Source organism: Coregonus lavaretus (genome assembly GCF_964263955.1).
Source record: "Coregonus lavaretus genome assembly, chromosome: 3".
Classification (NCBI taxonomy): Eukaryota; Metazoa; Chordata; class Actinopteri; order Salmoniformes; family Salmonidae; genus Coregonus; species Coregonus lavaretus.
The window spans coordinates 65,950,612-65,974,274 of NC_139990.1; the positions used below are offsets into that span (position 1 = coordinate 65,950,612).

Here is a 23,663-nt window from a genome sequence, read left to right on the forward strand (position 1 = left end):
TGGAGTGCAGTGCAGGAGGAGGCCTTTAGGAAGGTAAAGCAACTTCTCACATAGTCACCTGTACTGGCATTCTATGATATGATAAAGCCTACCATAGTCAGTGCAGACGCCAGTAGTTATGGGTTAGGTGGGGTCCTACTACAGAAGCAAGATGGACAGTTAAAGCCAGTAGCTTATTGCTCCAGGACTCTCACAGATGCAGAGAAGCACTATGCACAGATAGAAAATGAGTGTTTCGCAGCAGTCTGGGCATATGAGAAGTTTACCAGATATCTGTATGGCCTAGATACATTCACACTGCTGAGTGATCACAAACCTCTTATTCCACTAATAAACTGTAAAGACCTTGATTTAGTGCCTTTGAGGTGTCAGAGATTGTTGATGCACACGATGCGTTATAACCCTACAGCCAAGTATGTGCCGGGGAAACAACTTGTTATAGCAGACACCCTTTCCAGACATCCCCAGGCAGCTGTTACACGAGAGATCGTAGAGCTGACCCGTGAAATCGAGGCCTATGAGGTTGTGTATATATAGAAATAACTTACCTCAAAGACATGTCAGGAGAAACTATAAGAGCTAAACTGAAGAACATCTTCGCCAGGTGGGGATGCCCAAATATTCTAATACAGACAATGCTCCCAGTTCTCAGGTAGAGCTTTCACGCAAGGACTATGATTTCAGACACATTACCACTAACCCTCCCTACGCCCAAGCAAATGGTGAAACCGAGAGAGCTGTGCAGACAGCCAAAGGGATCCTGAAACAGGCTGACCCATTCCTAGCTCTCATAACCTACAGAGCAACGCCACTGCAAGCCACAGGTGTGAGCCCAGCACAGCTCATGCTTGGCAGACAGCTCCGCATCACAGTCCCCCACCCTGGAGGTTAACCTACAACCGGCATGGCCAGACCTCCAGCAGGTGAGACGTGTCGACCATAGAGCTTAATGCGTGTCTACAACAACCGGTATAAAGTCAGAAGCCCTTCCAGAACTCCAGCACAGAGTGAACGTTGCCGTGAAGCTGGACGACGAACGAGACTGGACAAAGACGGCTTCAGTGCTTCAACAGTGTGACACACCCAGGTCATACTTGGTCTAGACAGACAAGGGAGTGCTGCGCAGGAATCTACGCCACCTGAAACCCCTCCACAGTGCTTCAGAGACTTGTCAAAAGGGTGGAGAAAACACCCAGAGTGTGACACAGAGTTGGACTTACCTGTTCCAGATGCCTGTCACTGCACCACATACTCCAGCGCACGACTTCTCATGGCAGAGTTCTCGTGGCAGAGTTGTCAAACCACCAGACCGATACGGAGAGCATGTGCAGTAATTAAAACACAGCCTGCATTATGTGGCAGAAGAACCCCACTGCAGCTATGAAGGTGACTGGCAGTCCACCCAGCTCAGGTTAGGGTAGAATATAGTATGGGTTGAAGAAACAACTGTTTTAAGGAATTTTAAAGACAGAAAATTAGTTGATGTTTCATGAGTTAAAGACAGAAAAGTTTGTTTATGAATTAATATGTTGAGACAAGTTTATTACAGAGTGATGAACTATAAACAGTATGTGAAGTATTGACATTTTAGAAACACATGTCTTAAAAGAAAGGGTGGATGTGTTGTATTGGAACTATTTTATTGTAGCGCATGGCGCGAGTATATTCATGACGTCATATCAAAGGTGATCGGCGCAAGTCGGTCCACATGCATCCGTCGTAACAAGTCCAGTGAAGACAGTCTCTTATGTTGTGTTACTTACAAAAAGTTGAGTTTGCATATGGTATTGTGCCAGGTGTTTTTCCTGTTCAGGCTCACATAGTCGGGAAAACTCCTGGCCCTAATGCATACTACAGGGATAATTCATTACATTGACACCACTTGGTAGATACTCTAGTGCTGTGATACTGTCTCACAAACAAGATAACCTCAACAACCTGTGGGATGTGCATTACCAGTGTAGACTGCAGAAATGATACAGTCATGTTGAAACCCATCCACCAACATGGGGGCTGATGGATGGTGAGGAGAATAGGGGGTGTAGTAGCAAGCCTATTTCCTAAAATTGGGTAAACGCTCAAACACTTACTTTAAAGGCCACCCAGCCAAAAAGACTTATGTTGACATTTTTCTGTCCCGCTTCATGGACAGTGGAACAACACCTTTTGGGATGCGGGCCTTTGGACTATGTGGGATGGTGGAAAGTTGTGCTAACAAACAAGTGGTTCATGATTACCACAATCCTAAAACGTTTAAAGCTCAATCCTGTCACAGACAGATCAAGCCCAGAAAGAGAGATCAATTACGAGGTTTATTTTAGGCCACAAGTTGATTGAAGTGGTTCAGGTATGTTAGAGGCCAAGGAAGTGTATTCGTTCTTGCTCTTTGTGAATGGGTGGTTGGGTCAGCTCTTCTCCCCTTGCTTCCAACCAGTCCTTATATCTACAAGCAATCTCAATACCCAACAGGTAAGAGAGATATGCAGATGTACTATCTGTGTTTTTAGCACTATGATGACCTATTAATTAGGTTATTATACACAAGCGATGTAGTATCAAAACCTCATGAGCCCTTCACGATGATTATCAAATGATTATTGCGTTTTTTTGTCTTTCATTTATTTACAAAAAATATGTGTGACCCATAATTACGTTTTTTATTTATTAATTTCAACTTTATTCATACACGTAGTCAACTTTGAGTTAAAACATACAGGGAGTCACTATTACAAGTGAGCCCTGCAAACAACATACAAAATACAAGATGCAGTTTGCTGTACTTCCCACCATATGTGGTTTGATTTGACAGAATGTTGTAATTAGAGTCCTACAGCATACAGTATATGGTTGTACCTTACAGAAAATCCACATGATTTCACAATTCATGTGGTTTTTCCGTAATGGGTGATACGACTAGATATGGACAGCACCTCAACTAATGGTTTCACAGTTTCAGTTTCAGAGATAGTTTTTGACTTTCTTCCCACTTATGGCATTGGCCTTTCACTTGTCGCTCTCCGCTTTCCCCACCCACTGGTTTTCAACAGTGGTGGTCGTTTTTTGTCAGTAATTAAAATATATGTTTTCTTTCTTATAATTCTCCCCCTCTCTTTTCCTCCTTTCACAAATCTCTCTCTCTCTCTCTCTTTCTCTCTCTCAGTATCTCGGCAAATGGTACTTCATTGCAGCGGCTGGTGTGAAGGAGTCGGATGTGCAGATGTTCAGACAGATGGACAGCACTGTGTTTCACCTGAATGAGACCACTAATGATACACTCCTGTTGACCGGAGCCATGTGTACGTAAGACACCAGGGATAGCTGACACACAATCATAATGGTAGAGAAGGCAAATTGGGGTATGTCCCAATAATCTCTCCTTCTTCCTGAAGTTTGCACTTGTTCACTACTCCCCAGAAATGTAAAAGCATTGGATTTGTACAGTGCATTCGGAAAGTATTCAGACCCCTTGACTTTTTCCACATTTTGTTACGTTACAGCCTTATTCTAAAATGGATGAAAACAATTTTTTTTCTTCATCAATCTGCACACAATACCCCATCATTACAAAGTGAAAACAGGCTTTTAGAAATATTTGCAAATTGATAAAAAACAAACGTAAATACCTTATTTACATAAGTATTCAGACCCTTTGCTATGAGACTCGAAATTCAGCTCAGGTGCATCCTGTTTCCATTGATCATCCTTGAGATGTTTCTACAACTTGATTGGAGTCCACCAATGGTAAATTCAATTGATTGGACATGATTTGGAAAGGCACATACCTGTCTATATAAGGTCCCACAGTTGACAGTGCATGTCAGAGCAAACACCAAGCCATGAGGTCGAAGGAATTGTCCGTAGATCTCTGAGACAAGATTGGGTCGAGGCACAAATCTGGGGAAGGGTACCAAAAAAGTTCTGCAGCATTGAAGGTCCCCAAGAACACAGTGGCCTCCATCATTCTTAAATTGAAGAAGTTTGGCCACCCGGCCAAACTGAGCAATCGGGGGAGAAGGGCCTTGGTCAGGGAGGTGACCAAGAACCCGATGGTCACTCTGACAGAGCTCCAGAGTTCCTCTGTGGAGATGGGAGAACCTTCCAGAAGGACAACCATCTCTGCAGCACTCCACCAATCAGGCCTTTATGGTAGAGTGGCCAGACGGAAGCCACTCCTCAGTGAAAGGCGCAAAAGCCCACTTGGAGTTTGCTTAAAGGCACCTAAAGGACTCTCAGACCATGATAAACAAGATTCTCTGGTCTTATGAAACCAAGATTGAACTCTTTGGCCTGAATGCCAAGCGTCACGTCTGGAGGAAACCTGGTACTATCCCTACGGTGAAGCATGGTGGTGGGAGCATCATGCTGTGGGGATGTTTTCAGCGGCAGGGACTGGGAGACTAGTCAGGATCGAGGGAAAGATGAACGGAGCAAAGTACAGAGAGATCCTTGATAAAAACCTGCTCCAGAGCGCTCAGGACCTCAGACTGGGGCGAAGGTTCACCTTCAAACAGGAAAAAGACCCTAAGCACACAGTCAAGACAATGCAGGAGTGGCTTCGGGACAAGTCTCTGAATGTCCTTGAGTGGCCCAGCCAGAGCCCAGACTTGAACCTGATTGAACATCTCTGGAGAGACCTGAAAATAGCTGTGCAGCAATGCTCCCCATCCAACCTGACAGAGCTTGAGAGGATCTGCAGAGAAGAATGGGAGAAACTCCCCAAATACAGGTGTGCCAAGCTTGTAGTGTCAAACCCAAGAAGACTCAAGGCTGTGTGATAGTTCCGTTTTTTATTTGTAATACATTTGCAAAAATGTCTGAACCTGTTTTTGCTTTGTCATTATGGGGTATTGTGTGTAGATTGATGAGGGGGAAAAAACTATGTAATCCATTTTAGAATAAGGCTATAATGTAACAAAATGTGGAAAAAGTCAAGGGGTCTGAACACTTTCCAAATGCACTGTATATGCGTGGGCTAAAAGGGAGTTTCTTATAACAGTAATTTCTTGTCAAATCCATTATGGGAAGTGAACAAATGAGAAACTGAAATTCTACCCAGTTGTACGCACTTCAACAGGCTTAATTACACCCTATATGGCGTTGCAATACTTGTGGACTATTCTACCTTGACTAACATTTTCAGAGTATAGGAGAATGTCAATGTTGTTTACAAAATGACAGTAGAAGCTGTCTGTGTGATAACGCACATCTTTTTCAATTTTAGGGGTGTTCATTGCATTGTGAAAAACTGGACCTATACTATTCAGCTTGGCAAAGATGAATTGACAATGGAAGGTAACTCACAACCACTCCCACCAACTTAGGTGCAACTTTTAACATGATATTTTTTCTCTTAACTCAGGCTTTCTTACAGTGAGTATATTGACCCACTGAAAAAGTATTGGGACAGTGACAATTTTTGTTTTGTTTTGGCTCTGTATTTGCCCAAAATGAGTGGACTACGTACAAAAAGTGCTGTACTTTCTAAACAGTTCACCCGATATGGATGAAAATACCCTCAAATTAAAGCTGATAGTCTGCACTTTAACCCCATAGTCATTATATCATTTAAAATCCGGAGTACAGAGCCAAAACAACAACAAAATAGTCACTGTCCCAATTCCTCTGGAGCTCACTGTATGTGTGAACAAAACTTAAGCAAAACTATGTCAGCCCATTGAATAATGAATTGCCTGTTGGTTTGACACAGGCAGGCCTGAGCTCCAAACTCTACTGTGGAGTGGAGAGTGGCTGAACTGCACCCAGTGTATCCTGCTGCAGGAGATAGAGCGTCACTTGGACCCACTAGAGACACACGACCCCTCAACAGATTCATGCTTTACGGTCAGCCCAGGAGTCATTCATGATTGCATACTGTGATGGAATACCAGGAATTGAAGTAAAGCTGAGAAAATCTAAGAATTGAGATACATACTATTATTAATATATCACATTGCTGTTTAATTAAATATTACATGCATACAATGTACAATGTACATATTATGTGTTTTAAATTGTATAACAAGGAGATGGTATAGCTGCCCAAAGGGTTACTGTGCTTAGAGATGCAAACAATATTTGAATGTTTGCACTGTAAGTGGTCCTCAATGAAAATGGTGTATTTTCTTTTTATCAGCTCGTGGCAGTGCCTTATTGGATAATAAAGTGGTGAAGGCGTTTCAGACCCAAACAGCTTGTAAAAATATGGATAGATTTGTCCATCTCCCTCAAGAGAAAGGTTTGTGGTTTTTGTGCGTAATCTAACCTCACTATAAAACAAAAGGGCTTGGACCACCAGAGAAAATATATATTCTCACATTTCTAAAATAGCGTATCTGTCATTGAACAGTTACACTACCAGTCAAAAGTTTGGACACACCTACTCATTCAAGGGTTTTTCTTTATTTTTACTATTTTTTACATTGTAGAATAATAATGAAGACATCAAAACTATTAAATAACACATATGGAATCATGAAGTAACCAAAAAAGTGTTAAACAAATCAAAATATATTTTATATTTAAGATTCTTCAAATAGCCACCCTTTGCCTTGATGACAGCTTTGCACACTCTTGGCAGTCTCTCAACCAGCTTCATGAGGTACTCACCTGGAATGCATTTCAATTAACAGGTGTGCCTTCTCAAAAGTTAATTTGTGGAATTTCTTTCCTTCTTAATGTGTTTGAGCCAACCAGTTGTGTTGTGACAAGGTAGGGGGGGTATACAGAAGATAGCCCTATTTGGTAAAAGACCAAGTCCATATTATGGCAAGAACAGCTCAAATAAGCAAAGAGAAATGACAGTCCATCATTACTTGAAGACATGAAGGTCAGTCAATACGGAACATTTCAAGAACTTTGAACATTTCTTCAAGTGCAGTTGCAAAAACCATCAAGTGCTATGATGGAACTGGCTCTCATGAGGACCACCACAGGAATGGAAGACCCAAAGTTACCTCTGCTGCAGAGGATAAGTTCGTTAGAGTTACCAGCCTCAGAAATTGCAGCCCAAATAAATGCTTCAAGGAGTTCAAGTAACTGACACATCTCAACATCAACTGTTCAGAGGGGACTGTGTGAATCAGGCCTTCATGGTCAAATTGCTGCAAAGAAACCACTACTAAAGGACACCAATAATAAGAAGAGACCTGCTTGGGCCAAGAAACACGAGCAATGGACATTAAACCGGTGGAAATTTGTCCTTTGGTCTGGAGTCCAAATTTGAGATTTTTGGTTCCAACCGCCATGTCTTTGTGAGACGCGGTGTGGGTGAGCGGATGATCTCCGCATGTGTACTTCCCACCGTAAAGCATGGAGGAGGAGGTGTTATGGTGCTTTGCTGGTGACACTTTCTGTGATTTATTTAGAATTCAAGGCACACTTAACCAGCATGGCTATCACAGCATTCTGCAGCGATACACCATTCCATCTGGTTTGGGCTTAGTGGGACTATCATTTGTTTTTCAACAGGACAATGACCCAACACACCTCCAGGCTGTGTAAGGGCTATTTTACCAAGGAGGAGAATGATGGAGTGCTGCATCAGATGACCTGACCTCCACAATCCCCCGACCTCAACCCAATTGAGATGGTTTGGGATGAGTCGGACTGCAGAGTGAAGGAAAAGCAGCCAACAAGTGCTAAGCATATGTGGGAACTCCTTCAAGAGTGTTGGAAAAGCATTCCAGGTGAAGCTGGTTGAGAGAATGCCAAGAGTGTGCAAAGCTGTCATCAAGGCAAAGGGTGGCTATTTGAAGAATCTCAAATCTCAAATATATTTTTATTTGTTTAACACTTTCTTGGTTACTACATCATTCCATATGTGTTATTTCATAGTTTTGATGTCCACTATTATTCTACAATGTAGAAAATATAAAAAATAAAGAAAAACCCTTGAATGAGTAGGTGTGTCCAAACATTTGACTGGTAGTGTATATACAGTGGGGAGAACAAGTATTTGATACACTGCCGATTTTGCAGGTTTTCCTACTTACAAAGCATGTAGAGGTCTGTAATTTTTATCATAGGTACACCTCAACTGTGAGAGACGGAATCTAAAACAAAAATCCAGAAAATCACATTGTATGATTTTTAAGTAATTAATTTGCATTTTATTGCATGACATAAGTATTTGATACATCAGAAAAGCAGAACTTAATATTTGGTACAGAAACCTTTGTTTGCAATTACAGAGATCATACGTTTCCTGTAGGTCTTGACCAGGTTTGCTCATATCCATCTCCACAATTTATTACAGGCTACCTGCTATTTGTAGGAATCTTCAATCAAGATCATGCCATGCATCGAAATAGGTTTCCTTTTGAGAGTTTAATATTAGCGTATTGCCCACTCTAACATTGATCCAACTCAGAAACGGGGAACTAATTCAAATGAAGAACTCTCCTCTCAGTCCCCATGTGTAATAGTAAAACAAATAAACAGAAAAAAAGAACTGCTATTCAAAATACTAGTGGAATCAAAGTCTATTCCAAAGTCTCTGAATGTTTAGAATAGCACTAGTGACCCATGCTTAGACTTCTATGCATTTTCTATCGCTCATTTATACTTGCAGTGACAAGGCACACAGTTATCACGTTTTCTAAAAGGGCCTATTTCCAGGCAAATATTTCACTTTCACGCATTTCTCTTTTTGCAAGGGATGACTTGACTCAGTCATGGTTCACTGAACTGCACTCTTCCACTCTTCACCTACCTCCATCAGTGGAGGCTGCTGAGGGGAGGATGACTCATAATAATGTCTTGAATGGAGTCAATGGAATGGTATCAAACACTTGGTTTCCATGTGATTGACACCATTCCATTGACTCCATTCCAGCCATTATTATGAGCAGTCCTCCCCTCAGCAGCCTCCACTGACCTCCATCTAAATACCATTCATATATTTAGAAAAGAATCCAGGGCTAGTTTACGGGGGAGGAGCCACCCACATTGTTACACTGACAGTGCAGGGGAGAGTCCCATGATGCTGCTGACAGAGCAGAAGCTCAGAGCACACAGTCGTTCACAACTAGAGTGGTCATTAACAGTTCTCTTCTTCATTAGCACTAATGTAATAATACACAGGGTGACTGAAAGCAGAAACAGTGACATTTGCTCTCACCTGTCCTGTTATTTCCTGTAATGTCAAAACCAAGAGAATAGGGATATATGACGGGGTAGACTAGGAGAAAATGGGGATACATGATGGGGTAGACTAGGAGAAAATAGGGATATATGATTTACATTTACATTTTAGTCATTTAGCAGACGCTCTTATCCAGAGCGACTTACAGTTAGTAGGCCTTTGGGGTGCATTGGATACATTGTACTTGTAATATCTATGGTTTAACTACAATAAGAGTTGAGACCAGACTCTCATGTCTGGTCCTATAAAAACATCTACAGTATACACTACATTGGCTACCAACCTTTTCCTATACAAGAAGGAAGTGGAATTGAGAAGTCTTTGAGTTAATAGTTTCTCAAAATTATGTCAAAGCCATTGATTGATGTAAAATAGCACGACTTTCATCTGCACTGTCAAAGCAAAATGCCCAGTCAATGTACTTGACATTATCAGGTTATGTGGGTTTTTACCTGTAGCCTCAAGGAAAGGCCAAACAACAGTTGTGTCCTTATGCTTACGGTTCGAGTCCAGGCTCTGTCGCAGCCGGCCGCGACCGGGAGACCCGTGGGCGGCACACAATTGGTCCAGCGTCATCCAAGGTAGGGGAGGGTTTGGCCGGCAGGGATGTGGGTTCGTTTCCCACGGGGGGCCAGTATGAAAAAAACAAAAACAAAAAAACATGTATGCATTCACTAACTGTAAGTCGCTCTGGATAAGAGCGTCTGCTAAATGACTAAAATGTAAATGTAACATTTTGAATTCTATACTGTAGCTCTGGACCTGTATTCCTATAGCAGAGCAGGAGTGCTGATCTAGGATCAGTTTCGCCTTTCAGATAATGAATAAGATTACATAGATAGGGAACCTGATCCTAAATCAGCACTTCTACTCTGAGAAGCTTTATGAATAAGGGCCCTGGTTAGAAATAATTGACATACCAGTGGTTACTACCAGTGGCAGGAGACAATTAATTGCTGAATTAGACAAAGTCAACATGTTGCTAACAATGTCACCATTCAAGTACCTCTGTGTTTCAGCTATGCCCGGGGCTAATATGAATATCCGAAACCATGATGAAATCCTTGTCGCTCTCCCTCCCCCTCTCCATTTATCTTCTGATTTACGCACATTCAAAGACTTGTGACGCACCAACATGAAGACACTTGACTTCCTAGATACACTTTGGCATGAAACAACTTGTTGATGAACAGCAGGAAGTACAGGGTGAGAATTTTCCTCCCGTCTCTGTCAGGATGACTTTAGATTCATACCTTTCTCTCACCTGTACAATGTCCATAATAGGACAGCCTCAATCTCAGCAGGACTTTGAAACAAGTCCTGCTGAGATTTTTTTAAAATCTCAGCAGGACTTGTTTCAATCTCAGCAGGACTTGTTTCAATCTCAGCAGGACTTGTTTCAATAAATTAAAATAGTCACCGTACAGCTGAGATTCTATGCTCAGTGTGTTCCTCTTTTCATTTCTGGATCATTTCACAAATATCAATGCCATTTATATGAAAGCGTATCTTGTCAAGCCCAAAAATAGGCAGTCAAACTCTCCCCTGTATAATATTTCATTACTGTCAAACGATGGTTGTTTCAGCCCACCTCTAACACACCTAATTGGTGATGAGCAGTTCACTAGTTATATTGATGAGCAGTTCACTAGTTATATTGATGAGCAGTTCACTAGTAACACACTAATCAGGTGTGTTAGTGCTGGGCAGAAACAAAAACATGCACACTCTTTAGCTCTCCCTGACCAGGAATGGTGAGCACTGGTATGTACCAATATTGAGCCAAACACATCTACGATGCTGCACAGATTGAAATAAATGATCTAAAACTGAACAGAAACTGATCAATGATCTAAAACTGAACAGAAACTGATCAATGATCTAAAACTGAACAGAAACTGAACAGAACATAATTAGATGGATGCCAGAAGGTTTCTGCTTTCAACAACAGCATTGCCTGCACTTCTGCATTTCAGGAAGATGGGGAAAAGACTAAGAGGCAAACATGATTAAAGGCCAAACATGATTAAAGGCCTGCATTGGGTAAGCACCTAAACCGTGTGTGTGTGTCAAGGAAAGCACAGGGAGGTTGATTGGGGATGCCCCATGGAGCATGAAACCAACAACAGGAAAGTTAAATAGAAATCTACCAACAAACACACACTCTCTCTCTCTCTCTCTCTCGCTTTCGCTCTCTCTCCACTTTCTAAATGTTACTTTCAGTCCTGTTTACGAAATCAACATTGTTCAACTTCACGCATCTGTATTTCCATACCCTATGGCTATTTCCATACCCTATGGCTATTTCCATGCCCTATGGCTATTCCCATACCCTATGGCTATTCCCATACCCTATGGCTATTCCCATAGCCTCATTCCCTTCACCTGTATAGCGTATCTAAGGGGGGGATTTGACTGGAGAAACAATAGGAGAATCAGACAAACCATCAACACTGTGTTGCCACTGTTTCATCGCTGTTATTTCATCACTATGTATGTCAAGTCAGATTGAGTCACTGTGGCTGCCAGCTGGTGTATGAAACCATGAAGAAAACTCCCTGTCATGTTTTTGTGCCTGTCGAACCCACTAACACTGACCTATATGGGAAAACACATGCCTCTGTCAATGTTGTACCTTACTCATCTGTAGCCGTACTAGCCAATAGTTCCTCACCATAGGGATAATAGTGATTGCCACCTTCTCTTTGCCTGTACTGTTATCTATTCAGTGGTGGAAAAAGGATCAAATTGTCATACTTGAGTCAAATTAAAGATACCTTAATAGAAAATGACTCATGTAAATGTGAAAGTGAACTGAATTTGAAAACTGAATCTGAATGCATCTGAATCTGTGAAACTATGGTAAATTTAAAATGATAGTTTGTAAACTTGATACGTAGACAATTAATGCAATATCCACCATATTGAAACAGAATTTATAAATATTGAATTTGAATATTCAATTAAATTGTAATATAATTTTTAAACTGAATGCAACATTCATTCAATTCATTTTCAAATCATGAAAATACAAGTTCAATTTATTAATTCAATTATTAAATTTGTGCATTACAAATTTAAAATGATTGCATTTAAATTCAATATCTTAATGTAAATAAAGTAATATTGAATTCAAATACAGTTTCTGTTGTCACTGAAATCGCTCCGTAATCGTTATTTTCCTGCTCAGCATCCGAAATGTAACAAGTACTTTTAGGTGTCAGGGAAAATGTATGGGGGTAAAAAGTACATATTGTATTTAGGAATGTAGTGGAGTAAAAGTAAAAGTTGTAAAAATATATATATAAATAGTAAAGTAATCAACATTATTTAGTTTTTTAAACGCTGGAAATCCGGTGTTTCTATGTCAAACAGTTGTGTTATTTTTCAGTCTTCTGTGATGTATATAAAGTGTAATATTGGGATGCAAACTCTAAATTGAATACATTTAAACTATATCTGACATGGTACAGGTGTCTTATTTTTTTAAAGACCATAACCAATGTGTGTTAGGTGTATACTTTGGTTTCAAAGTAGATTTGTTTGACTACCATACCATGAGACATCCATGTCTTCATCACTGGAAAATATAAATGATGTAAAATAGGGTCTAAGCTACAACATATGGAAAAAAATCAGAGTTTACGCATTCAAACTCAAACGTTTGAGGTTCTTGTGTTTGACAGTAATGCTCTTGAATACAGCGTGGGTGTCATTTCAATCATATAAATATAATTCATAGAATGGACATATCCCTTCAGACCACTGCAATTTAGCTGGTACACCATTGACATTTTAATTGAATTTACATTTTTACTTCTAATTACTACCACAAAGATGGCCGCTGGTCCACCCACTGTTGAATGTAAACTTAAATCTATATTCTTTTATCCATATTTCTATGATTTCAATAGGTTTCCTATAGAGGATTGACAGTATAATTTAAAAAACAGATATTCCTATTCAAGTTAACATTCTCTGGTGTGTGGACCTCTGACCATCTTTTTGATACCATTTGAAAGTTGAAATTTCCATTTTATTCCCATTTTAGTACATTTATCAGCCAAAACATGACACCACCCTGTATTCAAGAGCATGTTGTACCTCAACCGGTGGCGGGCACAACACAAAAACCTCAGATGATGTAAAATAGGGTCTAAGCTACAACATATCTGAATATGAAAAGAATCGGAGTTGACACGTTTTTAGATAATGGACATATAAGATTAGAAAATGACAAATGTTATTCCAAAAATGTTTTCAAGAAATTATTAAATAGTTTGACACCACTGTTTGTAAGCTTTTAAATTATACCAATCTCAACCGTTTATCGTTTCCAGTGATGAAGACATGGATGTCTCATTGTGTGGTGGGGTATGAAAAGTACGTCAACTTTGAGCACCTTTATCTCTTTAATGTTTTGGCATTCAGGTCTAAAAAGTAACTTTCTGTGCACTTCTACAATGGGCCAATATGGATGATAGGTTTCGTTCAAATCAAAAGGGGTGCTGTCAAAAAGTGATTGAATTCAAATGGATTTATCCCTTAGTTACTTTACAACACTATCTACAGTATTTAATAAAATAATGGTTAAAATACCTGGTTTTATTGATTATTTTAAAAAAGTGTTATCAATGCAATCTGTTTCTGCTCTTTTGCCAGCTCCTTATGGAATTGTCATGCCTGGCTTGACAATGGAGTAGGCATAAGCATAAACAGATCTTGGACCAGGCTAAAATATATTTTCATAGAAGAATATGACATTGATCATCAGTTGCTAATTTACCTGTCCCAGGGTCAATGTGAACAAAGTCAACCTAGACTTTGAGGTGGTTGTTTAGTTATTGATGCTTTGCTTTCACTCCCTCCTTTATTTCCAATCACAACTCACAGTGAAGAAAAAAACTCCATCGTATCTAACCTCTAAACTCATGTTAAAGGGGGAAGCCCTGTCTAATGAACCTGTCTCTGAAATGCTGCATGGTTTGCTACAGACAGATTTGTTTGTACAAGACACTACAAGACACACCAGGTGAGTTGAGATCCTGGTCATTGTTTTATTTTTTTCATATCAAGCTACTCATGTATTAATGATGAATCTGTACGTTTTGGTATCACAGAATTGTGGACAATGGACCATTGTATTTGCAATAATTTTTCATAATGTGAAATGCCTATTCTTAGACTTAATTATAGGATGTATGGATGATGAAAATGTGACACAATGTAAAAGCACTTGGTGATAACAGTAATGCCTGATTTATCATCACACAGTAATAGTCTAATGGCTCAACAGTTATATTTGGTCCAAAAACGGTGGTTGTTGTATGAATATTTAATGGTATTTTCAATAGTGAGACTGTAGTAGGCAATATCATATGACAGGTAATGCGGTCAAATTGATCATTGCCAGATCATTCTCTCACTCACTATGCATACCTTCACAATTATTTGTACCTTGTACAAGTGTGTAACAGGACAAATATAAGCATCCCCAAAAGTATTATTATTATGATTGTTATTTTGACTAGTCTTAGTCACTGTGACTGATACATTCATGTCCAACTGAACATATCGGAGTACACTGCGTGACAGCCGTAATGTCTTGTCACGGTCAAACGGTACATACTACTCTCTGCATGTTTACTACAAATTATTTTCTTTTATTTCTCTGATAGTGAGTTCACATATCACATTTACAGCCACTGATGTTATTGTTTGAGCCATACAGGTAGCAAACCACACTGCACATAGGGAAGCATTGTGGTTCAAGAGGGGAAGAACCTGTATGGGTGAAATCCCAGAGTGGGGTATAATCTAAACTAAATGTTATTCAGAAGGCAGCCTATTGACTAATGTTGAGCTGCTCAGACTCAAGCAATAGCCTATGGTGGAAGATCTACAACCTGTCTGCTTATACCTCATTCTAGACCCTTCAGATCTGCACATTTTGGATTAGATAAGGATTACGGCCAAGGGGAAGGGGAAGGGAGTGAATTGGGACGGCTCTCAGTGGTGTGTGGTACTTGTGTGTTTCTCAGAGGATGAAGAACCAACAGCACACCTCCAGATACCTGCTGCTCCATGTGTGGTGCGGGTTTCTCACAGTCGCCATGGTGATTATGACCGCAGTTCTCACAACAGTGCAAATAAGCTCACCTGACAAGGTATGTCCAATTATCATCAGTGATAGCTAGACTCAGATATGACGATGATGATGATGATGATGAGGGTGGTGGTGGTGGTGGTGATGATGATGATGAGGGTGGTGGTGGTGATGATGATGATGATGATGATGATGATGATACATAAGGGTAGACTGATGATGATAATGATGAGGGTGGTGGTGTTGATGATAATGATGATGATGATGATGGTGGTGGTGGTGATGATGATGATGGTGGTGGTGGTGGTGGTGGTGGTGATGATGATGATGATACATAAGGGTAGACTGATGATGATGATGATGATCTCAAGGTGTCCCTATGTCATTTCTCTCTCAAAGAGTCATTTATCTGAATCAAAGGAGGAAAACCAACACCCTACAAGTAAGTTGTACTGGGTTACACATACTGACATTAATAGTTTTTTCTGTACTGTAAGTCATTATATTGACCAAGGCACTGTAATAGCATTCATATCCCATATTAGACATTCTACAACAGTATACAATGACTGGAAATATTATTTATCTTTTGCAGATGGTAGTTTTTTGGCTCAATTGAATTCATCAAAGGGTAAGTAAAGCATTGCTATTTCCATTTCTGATTATCAATGAATAACTAATGTTTAAACAATACATTGTGTGCAATATAATTCATGTAATTGATGCAGTGTCTGGAGAAAGCTGGCATTATAAGATTGTACAAGCAGAGAGTAACACGTAAACGTTACAAGATGAAAATGAATGTGCTTTATTTGCTTTCCAGCTCCCCATCTCTCGTATATCCAGCTGACCATGGGTAAGCTAAACACTTCCTTTCCTAGTTTATTGGTAAGGACTTTTGGGCCTAACATTCCATCCTTGCTGCAGTTTCCTTTTTACATCGTAAGTTCATGGAAAACATGAGTTAACGCTGGAGCTTCTGCTGTCTGTCTGAACTTGTCAGTTCCACTAAACAAGACTAGGGCCCTGTACACACTCAGGTTGCACAACTGATCTAACACATTTGACACAATGGTTGTGATACACCTACTATTTATATGATACAATGGAGAGTGTGTCTGCAAAATACACTCACCAGTCAGTTTATTAGGTACACCATGTAGTACCGGGTCGGACCCCCCTTTGCCTCCAGAACAGCCTGAATTATTCGGGCATTCTACAAGGTGTCGGAAACGTTCCACAGGGATGTTGGTCCATGCTGACGCGATGGTATCACGCAGTTGCTGCAGATTGATGGCGGTACATTCATGTTGCAAACCCATTCCATCTCATGTTGCCCATTCCATCTCATCCCAAAAATGCTCAATTGGGTTGAGGTATGCGGACTGCGCAGGCCACTCAAGTAAACTGAACTCGCTGTCATGTTCCAGGCGATGTTTTTCCACTCCTCTATTGTACAGTGTTGGCCCACTGAAGCAACTTCTTCTTGTTTTTAGCTGATAGGAGTGGAACCCGGTGTGGTCGTTTGCTGCAATAGCCCATCTGTGACAAGGATTGAGGAGTTGTGCGTTCCGAGATGCCGTTCTGCACACCACTGTTGTACTGTGCCGTTATTTGTCTGTTTGTGGCCCGCCTGTTAGCTTGCACCATTCTCCTTTGTCCTCTCTCATCAACGAGCTGTTTTCGCTCACAGGACTGCCGCTGACTGGATATGTTTTGTTTGTCGCACCATTCTCTGTAAACCCTTGACACTGTCATGAGTGAAAGGCCCAGGAGGCCGTTTCTGAGATACTGGTGCCTGGTACCGACGATCATATTACGCTCCAAGTCGCTTAAATCACTAGTCTTGCCCATTCAATCGAACAGTAACTGAATGCCTCGAGGCCTTCTGCCTGATTTATATAGCAAGCCACGGCCACGTGACTCACTGTGTGTAGAAGCGGGGTGCTGAGTGTATGTTTACACAACCATTGTGCGGTGTCTCCAGAACGCTTGAGTAAAACAACTCTCTGTTGTATCACAACCGTTGTGCCAAATGTGTGTAGGCCTACATCAGTTGTACAACTGGATTGTGTACCAGGCCTAGAGGCGTACTACCAAGCTTTTACCACCCCAGATCCTGACTGGATGGCTGTGGTCACATTATCGCATACTGTAGCATAACACGCTTACTCACCATGAGCAGAAAATATTACTAAACAGTCAAATATAATTGTATGTCTATTAGCAACATGATGTTATGCATCTTTTTTAATCAGAAAATTATATTTATGTATTGAAAACATTATGCAAATATTCAATCTATTCATGAAACATTAAGCTATTGTGAGGGTAGGTGTATTAACTGTGGGTTAATGTAAGGTTATAATGCTAGCTATACAATCATGGTGTGCTCAGATTAAGGTTTACATTTACAGTTGAAGTCGGAAGTTTACATACACCTTAGCCAAATACATTTAAACTCAGTTTTTCACAATTCCTGTGATGCGTGATTTGAAGTCAGGCGCAGGAGGGTAAATCACAGTATACAGAGTTTATTCCGTAATCCAGAGTAACCAGTCCAGTGTGCAAAACAGACGCACTGGAACAAACATGCACACGGGGGAAAAATACCCCGGCAATACATAAATACTGAGCTCAACCGAGCTACTAATCCTCACAACGAACAATCACCCACAAGGACAAGGGGGCAGAGGGAACACTTAAACACGTACTAATGAGGGAAATATGAACCAGGTGTGTGTAATGACAAGACAAGACAGATGGAATGATGAGATATGGAGCGGCAGTGGCTAGAAGGCCGGTGACGACGAACGCCGAAGCCTGCCCGAATAAGGAGGGGAGGCAGCTTCGGAGGAAGTCGTGACAATTCCTGACATTTAATCCTAGTAAAAATTCCCTGTCTTAGGTCAGTTAGGATCACCACTTTATTTTAAGAATGTGAAATGTCAGAATAATAGTAGAGAGAATGATTTATTTCAGCTTTTATTTATTTCATCACATTCCCACTGGGTCAGAAGTTTACATACACTCAATTAGTATTTGGTAGCGTTGCCTTTCAATTGTTTAACTTGAGTCAAATGTTTCAGGTAGCCTTCCACAAGCTTCCCACAATAAGTTGGGTGAATTTTGGCCCATTCCTCCAGACAGAGCTGGTGTAACTGGAGTCAGGTTTGTAGGCCTCCTTGCTTGCACACGCTTTTTCAGTTCTGCCCACACATTTTCTATAGGATTGAGGTCAGGGCTTTGTGATGGCCACTCCAATACCTTGACTTTGTTGTCCTTAAGCCATTTTGCCACAACTTTGGAAGTATGCTTGGGGTCACTGTCCATTTGGAAGACCATTTGTGACCAAGCTTTAACTTCCTGACTGATGTCTTGAGATGTTGCTTCAATATATCCACATAATTTTCCTTCCTCATGATGCCATCTACTTTGTGAAGTGCACCAGTCCCTCCTGCAGCAAAGCACCCCCACAGCATGATGCTGCCACCCCAGTTATTCACGGTTGGGATGGTGTTCTTTGGCTTCCAAGCCTTCCCCTTTTTCCTCCAAACATAACGATGGTCATTATGGCCAAACAGTTATATTTTTGTTTCATCAGACCAGAGGACATTTCTCCAAAAAGTACGATCTTTGTCCCCATGTGCAGTTGCAAACCGTAGTCTGGCTTTTTATGGCGGTTTTGGAGCAATGGCTTCTTCCTTGCTGGGCGGCCTTTCAGGTTATGTCGATATAGGACTCGTTTTACTGTGGATATGTGTTTCAGCTATGCCCGGGGCTAATATGAATATCAGAAAACATTCCGAAACCATGATGAAATCCTTGTCGCTCTCCCTCCCCCTCTCCATTTATCTCTCTGATTTACGCACATTCAAAGACTTGTGACGCACCAACATGAAGACACTTGACTTCCCAGATACACTTTGGCATGAAACAACTTGTTGACCGGCAGGAAGTACAGAGTACAGGGTGAGAATTTTCCTCCCGTCTCCGTCAGGATGACTTTAGATTCATACCTTTCTCTCACCTGTACAATGTCCATAATAGGACAGCCTCAATCTCAGCAGGACTTTAAAAGAAATCTCAGCAGGACTTGTTTCAATCTCAGCAGGACTTGTTTCAATCTCAGCAGGACTTGTTTCAATCTCAGCAGGACTTGTTTCAATCTCAGTAGGACTTGTTTCAATCTCAGCAGGACTTGTTTCAATAAATTAAAATAGTCACCGTACAGCTGAGATTCTATTCTCAGTGTGTTCCTCTTTTCATTTCTGGATCATTTCTCAAATATCAATGCCATTTATATGAAAGCGTATCTTGTCAAGACCAAAAATAGGCAGTCAAACTCTCCCCTGTATAATATTTCATTACTGTCAAACAATGGTTGTTTCAGCCCACCTCTAACACACCTGATTGGTGATGAGCAGTTCACTAGTTATATTGATGAGCAGTTCACTAGTAACACACTAATCAGGTGTGTTAGTGCTGGGCAGAAACAAAAACATGCACACTCTTTAGCTCTCCCTGACCAGGAATGGTGACCACTGGTACAGTTGAAGTCGGAAGTTTACATACACCTTAGCCAAATACATTTAAACTCAGTTTTTCACAATTCCTGACATTTAATCCTAGTAAAAATTCCCTGTCTTAGGTCAGTTAGGATCACCACTTTATTTTAAGAATGTGAAATGTCAGAATAATAGTAGAGACAATGATTTATTTCAGCTTTTATTTCTTTCATCACATTCCCAGTGGGTCAGAAGTTTACATACACTCAATTAGTATTTGGTAGCATTGCCTTTAAATTGTTTAACTTGGGTCAAACGTTTCGGGTAGCCTTCCACAAGCTTCCCATAATAAGTTGGGTGAATTTTCTGACAGAGCTGGTGTAACTGAGTCAGGTTTGTAGGCCTCCTTGCTCGCACACGCTTTTTCAGTTCTGCCCACAAATTTTCTATAGGATTGAGGTCAGGGCTTTGTGATGGCCACTCCAATACCTTGACTTTGTTGTCCTTAAGCCATTTTGCCACAACTTTGGAAGTATGCTTGGGGTCATTGTCCATTTGGAAGACCCATTTGCGATCAAGCTTTAACTTCCTGACTAATGTCTTGAGATTTTGCTTCAATATATCCACATAATTTTCCTTCCTTATGATGCCATCTATTTTGGGAAGTGCACCAGTCCCTCCTGCAGCAAAGCACCCCCACAGCATGATGCTGCCACCCCCATGCTTCACGGTTGGGATGGTGTTCTTCGGCTTGCAAGCCTTCCCCTTTTTCCTCCAAACCTAACGATGGTCATTATGGCCAAACAGTTTTATTTTTGTTTCATCAGACCAGAGGACATTTCTCCAAAAAGTACGATCTTTGTCCCCATGTGCAGTTGCAAACCATAGTCTGGCTTTTTTTATGGCGGTTTTGGAGCAGTGGCTTCTTCCTTGCTGGGCGGCCTTTCAGGTTATGTCGATATAGGACTCGTTTTACTGTGGATATAGATACTTTTGTACCTGTTTCCTCCAGCATCTTTACAAGGTCCTTTGCTGTTGTTCTGGGATTGATTTGCACTTGTCGCACCAAAGTACGTTCATCTCTAGGAGACAGAACGCGTCTTCTTCCTGAGCGGTATGACAGCTGCGTGGTCCCATGGTGTTTATACTTGCGTACTATTGTTTGTACAGATGAACGTGGTACCTTCAGGCATTTGGAAATTGCTCCCAAGGATGAACCAGAGTTGTGGAGGTCTACAATAATTGGCTGATTTCTTTTGATTTTCCCATGATGTCAAGCAAAGAGGCACTGAGTTTGAAGGTAGGCCTTGAAATACATCCACAGATACACCTCCAATTGACGCAGATGATGTCAATTAGCCTATCAGAAGCTTCTAAAGCCATGACATCATTTTCTGGAATTTTCCAAGCTATTTAAAGGTCAAGTTAAATAATCTGTCTGTAAACAATTGTGTCATGCACAAAGTAGATGTCCTAACCGACTTGCCAAAACTATAGGTTGTTAACAAGAAATGTGTGGAGTGGTTGAAAAACAAGTTTTAATGACTCCAACCTAAGTGTATGTAAACTTCCGACTTCAACTGTAGTTCCGCCAATGTTTCCCTCATCATGCTTTGTGTTCCTGCCATCCCCTGTCTGCTCCTTTGTGAAGTGGGTTTCAAGACCCACAATCAACCCATTTACTGTAACTGCTTAGATGTGGGAAACGCACTGAACCCAAGACAATGCTACAATTACTGTCTGGGAAAATACATTATAGGTTGTAAGGTGTAGTTATTCAATATTTTGCCACCTGTCTGTGTTCAAATATATGCACAAACATACACTATATATACAAAGGTATGTGGACACCCCTTCAAATTAGTGGATGCGGCTATTTCAGCCACACCCGTTGCTGACAGGTGTATAAAATTGAGCACACAGCCATGCAATCCCCATAGACAAACATTGGCAGTAGAATGGCCCTTACTGAAGAGCTCAGTGACTTTCAACGTGGCACCGTCATAGGATGCCACCTTTCCAACAAGTCAGTTCATCAAATTTCTGCCCTGCTAGAGCTGCCCCGGTCAACTGTAAGTGCTTTTATTGTGAAGTGGAAACGTCTAGGAGCAACAACGGCCCAGCCGCGAAGTGGTAGGCCATACAAGCTCATAGAACGGGACCGCTGAGTGCTGAAGCGCGTAACTGTCTGTCCTCGGTTGCAACACTCCCTACCGAGTTCCAAACTGCCTCTGGAAGCAACGTCAGCACAATAACTGTTCGTTGGGAGCTTCATGAAATGGGTTTCCATGGCCGAGCAGCCGCACACAAGCCTAAGATCACCATGCGCAATGCCACGTGTTGGCTGGGGTGGGGTAAAGCTTGCTGCCATTGGACTCTGGAGCAGTGGAAATGCATTCTCTGGAGTGATGAATTACGCTTCACCATCTGGCAGTCCGACAGACGAATCTGGGTTTGGTGAATGCCAGGAGAACGCTACCTGCCCGAATGCATAGTGCCAACTGTAAAGTTTGGTGGACAAGGAATAATGGTCTGGGGCATTTTTTCATGGTTCGGGCTAGGCCCCTTAGTTCCAGTGAAGGGAAATCTTAACGCTATAGCATACGATAACATAATAGATGATTCTGTGCTTCCAACTTTGTGGCAACAGTTTGGGGAAGGCCCTTTCCTGTTTCAGTATGACAGTGCCCCCGTGTACAAAGCGAGGTCCATACAGAAATTGTTTGTCGAGATCGGTGTGGAAGAATTTGACTGGCCTGCACAGAGCCCTTAACTCAACCCCATCGAAAACCTTTGGAATGAATTGGAACGCCAACTGCGAGCCAGGCCTAATCGCCCAACATCAGTGCCCGACCTCAATAATGCTTTTTTGGTTGAATGGAAGCAAGTCTCCGCATCAATGTTGCAACATCTAGTGGAAAGCCTTCCCAGAAGAGTGGAGGCTGTTATAGCAGCAAAGGGGGGACCAACTCCATATTAATGCCCATGATTTTGGAATGAGATGTTCGACGAGCAGGTGTCCACATACTTTTGCCCATGTAGTATATATTTACATTTTTGACATTAACCCATTATATGATGTAAAGCATTTTAATATTTTATTCTCTTCTCTTCTCTCCTCTCCTCTTCTCTTCTCTTCTCTTCTCTTCTCTTCTCTTTTCTTTTCTTTTCTGTCCTCATGAGAAGGAACGGTATCTTGGGAGAATGACCATGATATCCCCATCTGTGGCTCTTGCTCCCTCGTCCTCCGCAACAACTCTGTCTACATCGCATCTGAAGGCTTCTACTACTTCTTTGCCCAGGTCACCTTCACTAGGTACATCAGGGGAGAGGAGAAGAGGAAGGTGACTCTGATAAAAAATGCCATTCAAAATAAGACAGCGCAGAGGAGCCTGAGTGAAGCCGTGTATCACGGAGAGAAAGAGGGCACTGTGTTCATGTCCAGGATGGTTAAGCTCCAACAAGGTAACAGTCTCAGCCTTGAGATAACACCCAATAGTTTTAGGAATGGGGGAGAGAATACTTACTGGGGGGCATATCAGCTCCCCCCATATTGAGCCAACAGACATTGTTCTTGAGACTTAGTTCAAGACTGAACCAAAAAAGCTTTAAAAAAATGGTGTGTGTGTAGTAGTTACTAAACTGAATTCATTTTGTGAAAACTGTAACTGTTTTGCATATGCATTGTTTGTTTCGCTGAACATATTTGATTGTATAATGAGATAACAGAATACATTGTCAAACTGTGTATTTGTGTATGTGTGATTTCTTGTGATATTAATGGTATTTTCAGGTATCTATCATGTTGTGAATTAGTCAATACTAGATATTATAGATGGTAAATAGATTTGATATGGAGAAAGTGGCCGTGTCTGGCTACCCATATTAGCGTACTAAATATTATGCA

The 23,663-nt window shown here is 41.2% G+C and overlaps 1 protein-coding gene and 1 pseudogene across 2 annotated transcripts; both read left to right on the plus strand.

Moving 5' to 3' along the window:
* Positions 1–2,276: 2,276 nt before the first annotated feature.
* LOC311108494 (apolipoprotein M-like) lies at positions 2,277–6,261 on the plus strand (annotated as a pseudogene). Its single transcript, XR_014615283.1, has 5 exons — positions 2,277–2,469; positions 3,161–3,300; positions 5,222–5,292; positions 5,708–5,841; positions 6,134–6,261. The product of XR_014615283.1 is annotated as an apolipoprotein M-like (transcript).
* A 7,845-nt stretch (positions 6,262–14,106) lies between these two features.
* LOC311114913 (uncharacterized protein) lies at positions 14,107–23,504 on the plus strand. The gene is made up of 6 exons (XM_084157248.1): positions 14,107–14,174; positions 15,184–15,309; positions 15,648–15,690; positions 15,844–15,879; positions 16,072–16,104; positions 22,943–23,504. The coding sequence occupies exons 2-6, from the start codon at positions 15,187–15,189 to the stop codon at positions 23,311–23,313; spliced, it is 606 nt and encodes a 201-aa protein (XP_084013374.1). The 5' UTR covers positions 14,107–14,174; positions 15,184–15,186; the 3' UTR covers positions 23,314–23,504.
* The last annotated feature ends 159 nt before the right edge of the window (positions 23,505–23,663 follow it).